This window comes from Penaeus vannamei, chromosome 34, assembly GCF_042767895.1.
Source record: "Penaeus vannamei isolate JL-2024 chromosome 34, ASM4276789v1, whole genome shotgun sequence".
NCBI lineage: Eukaryota > Metazoa > Arthropoda > Malacostraca > Decapoda > Penaeidae > Penaeus > Penaeus vannamei.
Window position 1 is genome coordinate 11,272,856 of NC_091582.1, and position 12,500 is coordinate 11,285,355.

At 35.3% G+C, this 12,500-nt stretch overlaps 2 protein-coding genes across 9 annotated transcripts in view; one reads left to right on the forward strand and one right to left on the reverse strand.

Moving 5' to 3' along the window:
• LOC113816644 (RCC1-like G exchanging factor-like protein) overlaps positions 1-6,492 on the forward strand; it is a 9,264-nt gene extending 2,772 nt beyond the window's left edge. Inside the window, exons 2-13 of one of the 3 annotated variants that reach the window (XM_027368704.2) lie at positions 445-461; positions 654-719; positions 1,008-1,112; positions 1,682-1,857; positions 3,332-3,434; positions 4,104-4,198; positions 4,597-4,790; positions 5,002-5,174; positions 5,404-5,562; positions 5,677-5,804; positions 6,040-6,171; positions 6,285-6,492. In XM_027368704.2, coding sequence (XP_027224505.1) covers positions 671-719; positions 1,008-1,112; positions 1,682-1,857; positions 3,332-3,434; positions 4,104-4,198; positions 4,597-4,790; positions 5,002-5,174; positions 5,404-5,562; positions 5,677-5,804; positions 6,040-6,171; positions 6,285-6,362 — 1,392 coding nt within the window. In that variant the 5' untranslated portion in view covers positions 445-461; positions 654-670 and the 3' untranslated portion in view covers positions 6,363-6,492. Of the gene's footprint in view, positions 1-444; positions 475-653; positions 720-1,007; positions 1,113-1,681; positions 1,858-3,331; positions 3,435-4,103; positions 4,199-4,596; positions 4,791-5,001; positions 5,175-5,403; positions 5,563-5,676; positions 5,805-6,039; positions 6,172-6,284 lie in introns of those variants that run through there. The other 2 variants (XM_027368706.2, XM_027368703.2) reach the window with 2 other exon arrangements.
• Positions 6,493-7,112: 620 nt separating this feature from the next.
• LOC113816641 (endoplasmic reticulum membrane-associated RNA degradation protein) overlaps positions 7,113-12,500 on the reverse strand; it is a 64,735-nt gene continuing 59,347 nt past the window's right edge. For all 6 annotated transcript variants that reach the window (XM_070113765.1, XM_027368696.2, XM_027368697.2 and 3 more), the window contains exons 4-8: positions 12,375-12,485; positions 12,124-12,213; positions 11,028-11,231; positions 10,331-10,473; positions 7,113-9,916 (exon numbers count right to left, since the gene is read on the reverse strand). In XM_070113765.1, the coding sequence (XP_069969866.1) occupies positions 8,461-9,916; positions 10,331-10,473; positions 11,028-11,231; positions 12,124-12,213; positions 12,375-12,485 (2,004 nt within the window). In that variant the 3' untranslated portion in view covers positions 7,113-8,460. The remainder of the gene's footprint in view (positions 9,917-10,330; positions 10,474-11,027; positions 11,232-12,123; positions 12,214-12,374; positions 12,486-12,500) is intronic.

Sequence of the window (12,500 nt, forward strand, 5' to 3'; positions counted from 1 at the left end):
ACCCAGACCCAAAACAATGTCAGATAAGAATTAGGACTCAGTCATACACCCTATCTGATTTGTAAGTCATAGCAACTGAGCTTTTAGATGAGATACATATTCGCTATGATAGTTGGAGTAGATTTTTGCAAGGACTGGTCCTCTTTGTGTAGTTTTCTTATGGTGTGAACCCAGGAATGGCATTGGTTATGGATCAGATATTGAGATTGCCATATATACATTATACAGTACCTCATGGATTAAAGTAGGCCTACGAAATGGTTAATAAATGTTCCAGTGTAACAAAAGTAGTATACACTGTCTATGAAATATGATTAAGTAGGGTCTGTTGCATTGTGTTTTACTTTAAAACTTCATTGACCTAATCCATTGTTCTGGATTTTATTTTACTTGGGATACATTTATGCAATCATCATTTTTTTTTTTTCTTTCTTTCTTTTTTAGGCAGGCTTCCTACAATTGTGAGTAATAGATGTTAGTGTTTTCTTCTCGTTTTTTACTTGGATATTGAACAAACAAAAATATATCTCTTCCTATAATAAAATGCCATAGTCTATAAAAGGATAAAGATTTTAGATCATTCATTTAAATTTTCATGAAGTAGTGGTTAAACATAATAGTAAGTATTGGTAATCAAAATTATGCCATTTCAGATCAGTAATTACCAAAAATGTTATCACAGACTTGGAGGCATTTTATTACTACTTCCTTGAACAAAGGTGAGCCCTTGAATATTGGTATGAGACATTTATTAGCATTAGATAGACAAAAAGAAAGTAACTTTTATGTTTTTTTTATGAAACGGTATCATGAGTGCTAAAGCCTAAGTTCACCATTACTGAGAATACAACACAAAGAATATTAGAATGTAATTCAATGGCTATTCATGTATAATGAATGAAAAATAGTTGTAAATAACCCCCAGACAACTGAGCACATTGCATCTTTAAAACACATTATAAGAACACAGGCTTTTACCAACTGTCAGTCAATCTTTAATCTTTCAGGTCTGCTTTGTAATGGTGCTGTCAGTTCTCTTGGGTATCATATCCGAGGGAAGAAGAGAAAGGTTCCTAAACCCCTAGATCCCCATCATGCAGATGAACTGCCAGGTAATGATTCATTGGGTAATTCTTTATACTATGGATGCAATTGCCAAGTCCCCAACTCCACATCAAAAAGTTTAGTCATTAATCTATGTTGCTGTGACTGGGTGTGCCCAAAGGGCAATTTAATGTGGGACTCTGCCCCATCCCCCAACAACCCCCATGGCAAGACAGAGCTGAAACTCAGGAGCACCGAGTGGACTTGGGCTGAGAGTGGCGCTTTCTGCGATCTTTTTCCATATTTGTGTTGTTACCTTTCATGTCTGCAAATTATTTCTTGCACAGACTACTACTACTTTTTGTTCTCTACAAGAACATCATATTCAAATTGCCTTACCTCAGTACAGCCATACCCTAAAGATTAACCATTCATTGTTTTAAAAAGTTTTCCGTTTGAATGGGATTTAGTTGACAAACTGGAAAGTGATAAATATGCTAGCTCAGTGACAAAATTAAGATGTCCCTAAGGTATAGTGTGCTGGTACTATTTAAAGAATTATATCCCTCAAGCAATATACATTTTATACGAAGGCTTGCAATATTGTAAGGGTGCTTAATGAGAATTACTTTGACAGAAGTTGAATATGTTGGTACAAGGAGCCAACCTGATAAGCTAGTGTACACATGGGGAGTGGCAAACCACGGAGCACTGGGTAGGCCATCCTTTATTCGTCCAGACAAGGAAAAACGTCAATATCGCCTTCAGTTTATGCAGCATCCACATAGACTTGCATTTGGAGAGTATCACAAGGTATGAATATATTTGACAGTTATAAAGTGATATTGAATTTTCCCCTTTTTCCCCTCTCCATTTCTTATTCCCAGTTCAGTGCCCTTGATCTCCTTTTTCTTTTCTTTGGGTTAATATCTGATATAGGTAGCCCAGATTCCATAGTTTGATTCCAACTTCTCAGAAATGGTAAGGGAAGGTTTGCTGTTGTCCTCCAAATTCATGCTGCTTGTTGGAAAAAGGTGATGTTCTTGTAGACAGAAGTTCAGTTGGGTTCCTATTATACTTTCAAATATTATGTTGGCATAAGGAAGGAGTTCAACCTGTCAATAGTTGACAAACAGAACTTTGTTTTTTTCCTCCTCCTCCTCTCCCCCACTTCTCCCCCTCCTCTCTTCCCTCTCTTCCTCCTCCTCCTCCTCCTCCTCCTCCTCCTCCTCCTCCTCCTCCTCCTCCTCCTCCTCCTCCTCCTCCTCCTCTTCTCTTCTCTCTTCCTCCTCTCCCTCTCCTCCTCCTCCTCCTCCTCTTCTCTTCTCTCTTCCTCCTCTCCCTCTCCTCCTCCTCCCCCCCCATCCCCCACCTATTCCTCCTCCATCTGTTCAACCTGTCAATAGTTGACAAACAGAACTTTGTTTTTTTCCTCCTCCTCCTCTCCCCCACTTCTCCTCCTCCTCCCCCTCTCTTCCTCCTCCTCCTCCTCCTCCTCCTCCTCCTCCTCCTCCTCCTCCTCTTCTCTTCTCTCTTCCCCTCTCTTCTCCTCTCGCTTCTCCTCCTCCTCTTCTCTTCTCTCTTCCTCCTCTCCCTCTCCTGCTCCTCCTCCTGCATCTCTTCCTCCTCCTCCTCCTGCACCTCTTCCTCCTCTTCCTCCTCCTCTTCCTCCTCCCCCTCCCACTCCCCCCCCATCCCCCACCTATTCCTCCTCCATCTCCCAACTCTCCTCTCCTCCTCTGCCCCTCTCCCCATCCTTCTCATCTTCTTCCTCCTCCATCTCCTTACTCTCCTGTCCTCCTTCATCTCCTTACTCTCCTGTCCTCCTTCATCTCCTTACTCTCCTGTCCTCCTCCATCTCCATCCTCTCCTCCTCCTTCTCCATCCTCTCCTTCTCCTTCTCCATCCTCACCTCCTCCTCCTCTCCTCCTCCTCCTCCTCCTCCTCCTCCTCCTCCTCCTCCTCCTCCTCCTCCTCCTCCTCCTCCTCCTCTCCTCCCCCTCCCCTCCTCCTTCTCCCTCTTCTCCTCCTCCACCTCCTCTTCCTCCTTCTCCCTCCTCTCCTCTCATCCTACTCCTCTTCCACTTCCTCCTCCTCCTTCTTTTCTTCCTCCTCTCCTCTCTTTTATCACCCCTCCCTCCTCCTCCTCTTACTCCTACTCCTACTCCTCTTTTCCTCCTCTCCTTATTTCTTCTTAGTCTCCACCTCTCCTCCTATCTTTTACATCCTCATTCTCATTATCCTCTTCTCATAATACTTTACCATTATTTCATTTTTATCTTTACAGGTCACAGATTTAACATGTGGTTATGGATTCACTGTTTTTGCCGTCAATAAAACTCCAGAGGCTTCTTGTTTTGGAACAGGTCTCAATACTGATTCCCAAGTAGGTTAGTATTATGTGTCCACTAGCTAGCAGTTTGCCTGAAGCATATCTATTTCATTAATTTTTTTTAAGGATCAGATTAATGATTATCAGTGAACACAGTTTTGACATTTATTTGGGTATTTATTTTGTTCTTTACGGCAAATTTACAGTAAATTCTCATTCTCATTTCTTTATATGTTCTTAGTTATATTATTGCAATAATTAAAGCAGATCATTGTAGTTTCATTAAAGAACCAAGGACATTCAGCATGCTAACAAGAGTTTGAAGGGTACTATGCAATGGTGAGAGAGACAGGAAGAGAGAAAGAGTAAGAATTGGAAAAAAACAATACTGAATAAAGTAGAATTGAGGGAAGGGGGCAGAGAAATAAAGGAGGGAAAAGAGGAATGTAGGAAAGAAGAGAATAAGGTTATGGTGACACTAGAAAAATAAAAATAAATACAAAGGAAACAAATTATAAAAAGGATAATAAATTATAAACAGGATTTGTTCTACATATTCTACTTAGAATATTACTAATGTCTTTCATTGTTTTCTTCTAAACCATTCTTCACTTAATTCCCAGCTTGTCTAAAATACATACATTATTTAAGTGGTTTGTAGTATGATACTTCATTACTGGATTTTATTTCAGTAATACTGAACTGAGTTTTTGTTTTATTTTTTCAGGTGGCCATCAGCCGAGACGAGATCACCCTCTGGGAATGTTAATATCCCCTGCACCAATTGAGGTCCCAGTAAGCAAAACCACTAATGTCATCAAGGTGAGTGTGTACAAGGCTGTCAAATATCAGTTAAGAAGAGATTAGATTCAGGAGGTTTTTTTATTTTCAAAGGCTTACTAGTATAATGGAAAAGCAGATAATATGAAAATGTAATAAAAAAAAATCACTAGCTAGGGACAGGACAATTGTTGGAGTAGCAGATTTTTCAAACTAGTAAATCTGAGGGTAGAAACTAGCCAAATAGTGTTTAAAGTTTTTTGCATGCTGATACCAATACAATGTAGGGGTAATCCTGGCATGCAGGAATATCAGTACTGAACAATATGAATAAAGTATTACTTTTGAATCGTGATATTTGATTGTTACTATGTGTGCATTTTGCTTATTTACAAAGCTATCTGCTTATATCTACAATCACTATAAAATCATTATTTAAGGTTGCAGCTGGTAGAGCTCACACTGTCATGGTGACGGATAAGGAAGGTGTCTGGACAGTAGGAAATAATGCATATGGACAGTGTGGCAGATCTATTATTACTGATGAGGATTATGGAAAGCAAACAATTTACAACAGGATAAGAATACTAGATCAGCTGGACATAGCACAAGTGGAGTGTGGTCAGGATACTAGGTAAGATGTTACTGACAATCATATTTTTTCAATGTATATGTGAGACTTACAAATATCAGTTAGTTTATATTTTTATAATTGTGGAATTAATTTGATATACAAATTGATATATATTTATCGTATATAGTTATCTGCTATTTACCATATCTCATACATTAATATATTTTTTATTCATGAAGACGGAATGTGTTCTTATATTTAATATTTTCAGTTTCTTTTTGACTAAAGATGGAGTGGTTTATTCCTGTGGCTGGGGAGCAGATGGTCAAACAGGTCGAGGCCATTATGATAATGAGCCACATGTGGGCCCAGTTATTGGTGATATTGAAGGAGAGAAGGTGGTGAAAGTATCCTGTAGAGCTGATTGTGTCTTGGCTGTAAATGGTAAGATGATTTGCAATTTGATAAATTTTTGCTGCTTTTTTATTGCAAAACATGTTCTGTTAGTAATCCTCTGTGGTCCCTTTAAAGAATAAACTAAGTTTATAGTTGATATTTAATTCCGAATGTTCCCTAATTTCCAGCATGTCTTGGCTTGGATAGGCAGTATCAGAATTTGTAATCAGAGTCATCAACATTATAGAAAAATTCTTTTTTTATGAAAATCATCCAGATAAAGGAGAGGTGTTCGGTTGGGGAAACTCTGAGTACCAGCAACTTAATTCAGTGACCAATGAAATGCAGATACATACCTCTAGAAAGTTGAAGTTACCCGGTGTTGGGAAGGTGGTGGATGTGGCAGCTTCAGGAACTATGTGTTTATTATTGAATGGTTTGTATAAGTTTCATTACTCTGAAGTTGGATACATGCTGATACTGATGTATGTGATTTTATAGAATAGTAGCTAAGATTCAAGTTCTGATATATCTGTATTTGTTTTTCTAGAGGATGGACAGGTGTTCAGTTGGGGTTTTGGGCCTATTGGTAAGGGACCAGAAGTAACTTATTCAAAGACTCCAACCCATATACCTAGTACTTTATTTGGGAAGAATGAATTAACTCCAGATGCAAAAGTAAGTTGAATAAAGTTTGGATAGTGAAGTTATTTAGGGATAAGTGTTTGTTCCTTTTTAAATCATTCTCAAATACCAAGAAATTGGATTATCATTTTGCATATATATAGATTTTTTTGCATATTTTGTCTCCAAAATAATTTTCCTGGACATATTTCTTTTCCAATTTTCTAGTAAGGGAAATGTAATTTGCTATACTTAATTATTATATTATTTTGTCTTCTACCTCTTACAGGTGGTTAGTGTAACCTGTGGTATCAACATACTAGCAGCAATAAACAGCCATGGATGTCTGTTTACATGGGGCAAGAATCCTGGAGGATGCTTAGGCTTAGGACACATTAAGGATCAGTATTTTCCTGTGCGGGTAAGAAATTAAACTTCCCTCTATGGCAAACGAAATTGATGGTTACGTTACAGTGAAAATGAAGATTGGTAATGAACATTTTCAAGCTACTGATATCAAATTATTTTTTCTAGGTTGCTATTGCTGGTGAAGTTCTGAAAGTTAGCTGTGGTGTTGATCATATGGCTGCTCTTGTTCGAGAAATTATTTAGTGTTGTACATACTTTTTTGTTATATAGTTTTTTTCTTGTTATTGTAAATAAAAACAAATGAAAAAATATCATTTAGTCTTCCAAGGATGCTGCCTGCAAATACAATCACACAGAAAAAATGCAAAGAAAATCTATTATTGTTCCTTTGAATATCTTTCACTATTTATGAAATCATTAAATTAAATTTTAATCATGTTATAGCTGTTCTCCCTTTTTCATATGTACAGTAGTTACTCCATAATTAGACCTGTGAAAAATATTATATGGTACATTCCTATCTAATCCCAGCTTTGCCACAATTTGTTTTCTTTTTTTACTTTATGTGTGGTGATTTAAAGTGACTTAATACCAAGATCTTGGACCTACTGGGGGATGTAGGGGGTGGGGGCAATAAAAAGTAGAAATCTTGTGCTTCAAGCATGACCAAATACACATATATTGCAAACTACAATAAATTGGTAACTGCAAGTCAAGGCCATTTTTAATTTTTTTCAACAATCTGTTTCCTCACTGTCTTTACACCGATAGATATAAATCTAAAATTGGCTGCTTGGTTATAAAGTTTGCAAAGTGATTGCAAGAAAGATTTAATTATTTTGCAATGTTGATTTCTTGTTTGTAACTCTAGTATGTTACATAAAAATACATCACATTAGCAATGCAGTACAACTTATTGCATGACTTTTGCTTTGCATGAAAAAAAATACTGATAGGAATAAATCAATGAAAAGGATAAAAAGGTTGACCTGGTAGAATTGGCAACTGACTTTATTGATAAGCACTTGTAAACCCATCTATGTGTAAACAAAAAGATTAAGAAAAATTTAAATTGGACTTGGCATATCTGTCCCTAAAATTTTAGGGATGCTATGAGGAATTTATTGATTTGAGGAAAAAAAGTAGTGAGAGGAGACACTGGCACAGTTTTAATAAAAAAAAATAAAAAAAACGTGTAAATTAGATTATTTTATTTCTTGTGTATTTGAAAATATAAACTTGCAATTGCACATCCAATGTTGTACCTGGGCATACACAGATTATGGTAAGTAATATTCTAACACAGTCCTTACTTGGAAATTATGAAGCTAAGTGTTTCTTTTTTCTTTTATTTTATTTGTCACCTTTGATGGGTGATTCAAACTGGAAAAATATCTTCTGAGCAGTTCTTTTGGGACTAAACTGACTTATTTTAAACAGTAACATTGTTTTAAAATAGACTATACACAAGGCAAAGAAATGAGGTCCTCATTTCTTATCATATTAAATATCTGAGACAAGGAAAAAGATACCAGAAGATATTACAGGGTTATTTTGAACAATGTCAATAACAAATTCTATATCATAGTCTGTTTATATATGAGAAGCAAAGAAGTGAGGGACTGCAAGGGCAATAAGAAATTCACCAAAAGGAAGGTAAGTTCAGGTGTCCATACATACTGTAATAGTTTCCTTCTTTTAGATATAATTCAAACTACAAATGCACTATTACCATTCCTTGGGCATGCTTATATTATGAGAGTCATAATGATGCAATCTGGAACACATTTTATTGGCTTTAGAAATTGTAATCACCTATCATATTTCCCCTTTATATTATGATAAGAATACACATTGGGTGCATATATATTTTCAGATTTTCTTTTTGGGTAATTATTGATAATTTGAATAGGTATTACTAAAATTGGAAAATTTTTACTTTCAAGTGTGTCAAACATCAATAGCAGAATGCCTATTGGCAGCTGGTGGTTATACTTTTATTCAGGTACTTAACATAAATTAGCAGCCAATAATACTCATTCCAGTTCTTTAGATGTTCCAAACCAGATTTAAGTCTTTTTAACCCAAAAGGTAAATCGTCCAACCCATCTTGCTGTTTATTGCTTTTAATAGGGATTAATTATGCATATTTGTTCATGACTAACAAATTACTTGATATATATACTTCATAATGTATCTTTAAAGATAATTACTACTATAAAAATATGATTAATAATTTCTACTTGCATTTATAAAACTTTTTTTCATTTCAAGAATAATGCAGTCTCATTTATCAGCAAGTTTTTTTCTGGGAATTCTGAACTGACACAGGCAGTGCCAATTACTTTCCCTCTTGTGTATGAGTAAACTTCTTTCTTATATGATCAATATTATTAACAGATAAAGATGATGCTTCATCCCAGCGATTTACACTCAAGCTGGTTTGAGTCACTAAATTCTCAGTGACTTTCAGTACAGGTTTTAGCACTCTCATAAGACACGTAAAGGAAGACTGACTTAAGTCTCCAGACCTGTTAATAGCCAAGAAGAGTAAATAAATCACTTGACTTGTAAGATAACAACATGAAACAATTACTGGAACTGCAATAAGTTGTCTCCGGTATGTCTCTCTTTGTCTGGATCTTAATCTTTTGTTAATATATTGTGAATATTTTAAGGTCATATTCTCATACGTCTTTTCAAGAGTTGCTAAAATGCATGCTGTAATTCTGTGCAAAATAGATATTAATTCAACCTCCTGTTTGGGTCTATACAAAACTCTGTACTGTATGTCTTTTACTAAAACAAGAAAATCTTCCATACTATGAAGGTTGCACACATTGTGAGAAATGTGTAAAGGAGGGTATGTTATTGCTCTAGGTAACTGTATCTTATCCCAAGATTCCCACTCTGAATAATCAAGTTCTAAAGAATCTACCTTATCCCAATATATCCAGTTTGAGATATATGACACAGCATGAATAAGCTTCCTGTGCAATAAGGCACTTGGATGGAAAATGCACTTGTAATGCCTTATATTTCTCTTCAGTGTAACAATCAGTTCTTTGCCTTGATCTGAGAGATAATTGTCATTGGTACATTTTTTATCCTGGGAACATGCTTCATCAGAGGGAGGAGGACAATGTTCTGGGCATTTTGTATCACTTGTATTTTCTTGGATATTTCCTCTTAATTTATCATTCAATACATACTCCTCACCTGCACCATTCAAGTTTATACATTTCACTTTATTAGTAGTATCACTGGGAGCTTCATCATTATCTGAACCTCCTGAAGAGAGCACCAGAAGGCTAAGATATATAATGTGGCATGTAATAAATCTTGGGATTTCTTGTAGCTTGGCCTCTCCATGACTCACTCTGTCCCTGATGCGTGGGCCTTGGATAAAATTCAGAAGGTCATGTAGAGCTTCATTTAGTTTTGTACCTATAGTAAACTGAACTTGATTCTTTTTCTCTAAAGTATCTAATTCTCTGTTCTCCTTTCCTTGATCTGCATGCTCTACCCTATTATTTGAAAATGTGCACTTGGTTACCTCACCAAGTTCTCTGTTTTCCAAATTGTGAACACCAGCAGAACAACTAAAAAACTTTTTAACCATTGTCTGAGAAGATGTACCACTCTCCATATATTCATTAAGTATTTCATCCATGGTGGTGTATAATGTTGAATTTTCTGCAGTCAGTATTCTCTCTGAGACTTTGTTAACATGAGCAAACATTCCCCTCATGGAACATTCCATCAAGGGAAGAAGAAGAGTTACACACAAGCCCCATCTGAAATATAATATAGCAAATGTTCAAGAGAATGATTAGTCTAAGCAAGAGATGATAATGTTCCTACTTCATTTTATAGAACAACAGTTATAATAGACAAGACTAAATAGTAAATCATAAAGTATTGCAAACGACACCTTACATTGTAAGACTACTATCTCTTTCTCACACACACACACACACACACACACACACACACACACACACACACACACACACACACACACACACACACACACACACACACGCACACACACACACACACACACACACACACACACACACACACACACACACACACACACACACACACACACACACACACACACACACATAAAACATAAAACATACCGATGTATGCTTTTGAATCACAGCTTGTAATAAAAGGAATTTAAAAAGTTTGCCGTCACTTACTGCTCCTCTTCCAAAAGCTCTAAGGCCTTTTTCCATGCAGGATACATGACAGTTGGAACAAAACTGGAATTCATTATCACCTCTTCCAAAACAGCTTTTTTGGGGACGGTCATATTATCAAATACACTGCTAAGGTATGATGCCTGTAAACAGGAAAAGGGGAATCAAAATAAAATTTTACTCATAATATACCAATATGTCTGATATATTTAACTAGAGGCAACATGACAATTCAAAGTTTTTTTTTTTTTTTTGCTAATAGTATATTGTAATATAATTACAAATAGACTAATTAGTGCCACATAATGAGATTTTTTCTTATTATATCAGTTGTTTAGGTCATCACTTACTACAGCAGTAAAAGACTACTTTTTGTCTGGCTGTGTTACAGCAGTATATATATATATAAATATATATAAAATATTCAGTTAAAATAATAGATGCATTCCCACCAGTTTAATAAATATTATATAATATACAAGCCTGACATTTAGAAATCTGAGCAAAGCAGGTTAAAAATGGAAAAATATGCAAAGTATTAATCAAGAGGAGTGTCAACTGACCACTCATAATACTGACTTGCTTCTTTATTCTATCTGACAGTCCAAAAAAAAATTGCCACTAGGAATGCAATCAATGGAGGATAGAGAAAACTGACTTCATTAAAAGTTTTACTGCTATATTGAATAAAATTTACCTCTTCAAAGGTTACATGTGGCCTGCATGGGATATTCTTGATTTTATTTGTGTTTTTTAGGATCCTTCCACAGTCAGCAAGAATGAAGATAATTGTTGCAACAAAAGCTTGACTTGTTTCATGGGGACTCAAGAATCCATGCCAAGCAATGTTGCGAAGATTGAGGCCTAGTACTGAGCCAAGCATCACTATCAGCAACTGGACCTGTTATAAAACATTGTGTTACTGTATTGTTTTCTAATATCAAATACATGATAAGGACATCACATTTTTCTATAAGCAGACATTTTAGAATAAGTTTCTTTCAAACCATAAGTAAACAGAGTTGTCTTATAAGCTTGTGATAGTCTACCTAACATCAGTGAATACATTTCATTTATTAAAATATTTTATTTTTCATAGGAGATAAACTTATATAAATATGATCTATACATGGCTTACAACAATGCCAATGAATCATATAACTACAAAAAACAATATTTGTGACATAAAAGAAATACTGCTGGGCTCCTACTGTAAAACAGTCATAAGTAAGAGTAATAAGAAAAGAAGGATAAGTACAACACAATATAAAAAACTTGATGGTGACATGTCCTCAACACAAACAATAATAATAATATGATAGTATACTATTTCAATGATGAATCTGTTACAATCAACATATGTACCTATTAAAAAATATGACTAATTATAGTGGTGCTAAGGAATCAACAAATGTGTTATTGCATAAAAAAATTATTATAGTTTCTGAAAAGCAAAGAGAATCTTTTTCTGATATTCTTCAAATAGTTGTCAGATGCTCTATACTTTGTCTGTTTCCAATTATATGCAGTAATGGTAATAAAATACAAAGCACTGCATATATGGAACATTGTGATTATAATAATCATGTGATTAATTTTAAAAAATTTCAGGCTCATTCCCATGTTCTCAGATTGGACTAAAAAATTTAAATACACCAGAAAACTTCAATATACCACTGGCCATACACCATAAAATATGTGACAACAACAATTCATTTGTAAAAAATGTAAAACAACCAGACCACTATACTGCATACAGGTTAAACTAGTCTTCATATAAAAAAATGACTTACTTTTACTTTTCCAATCAACTCGTCCAGTTCAGGAGTAGCTAGAAGATCTTTTAAAAGAAATGGCACTTGCTTACATTTGAGAAGCATTACCTGAAAATATAATTCAAGTCATAAATTAAGTCCAGAAATAATTATGATTAGGTGCACAATCAAACTAACAAAGACTGATTTACATTGCAAATGGATAGGAAGCACTTTTAATAATAATAGCATAAAAAATAGATAAACTACTGAGCATTTTGTGCACCTACATTCCCTAAGGCTCTCTCCACAAGAGCTGTGATGGTGAGGAGAGCAACCAAGTGATCTCCAGGACTGCTTTCCTTTGAAATTTGCTTTATGGTCAGCTGTATATCCTTTTCCTGAAATCATGATGT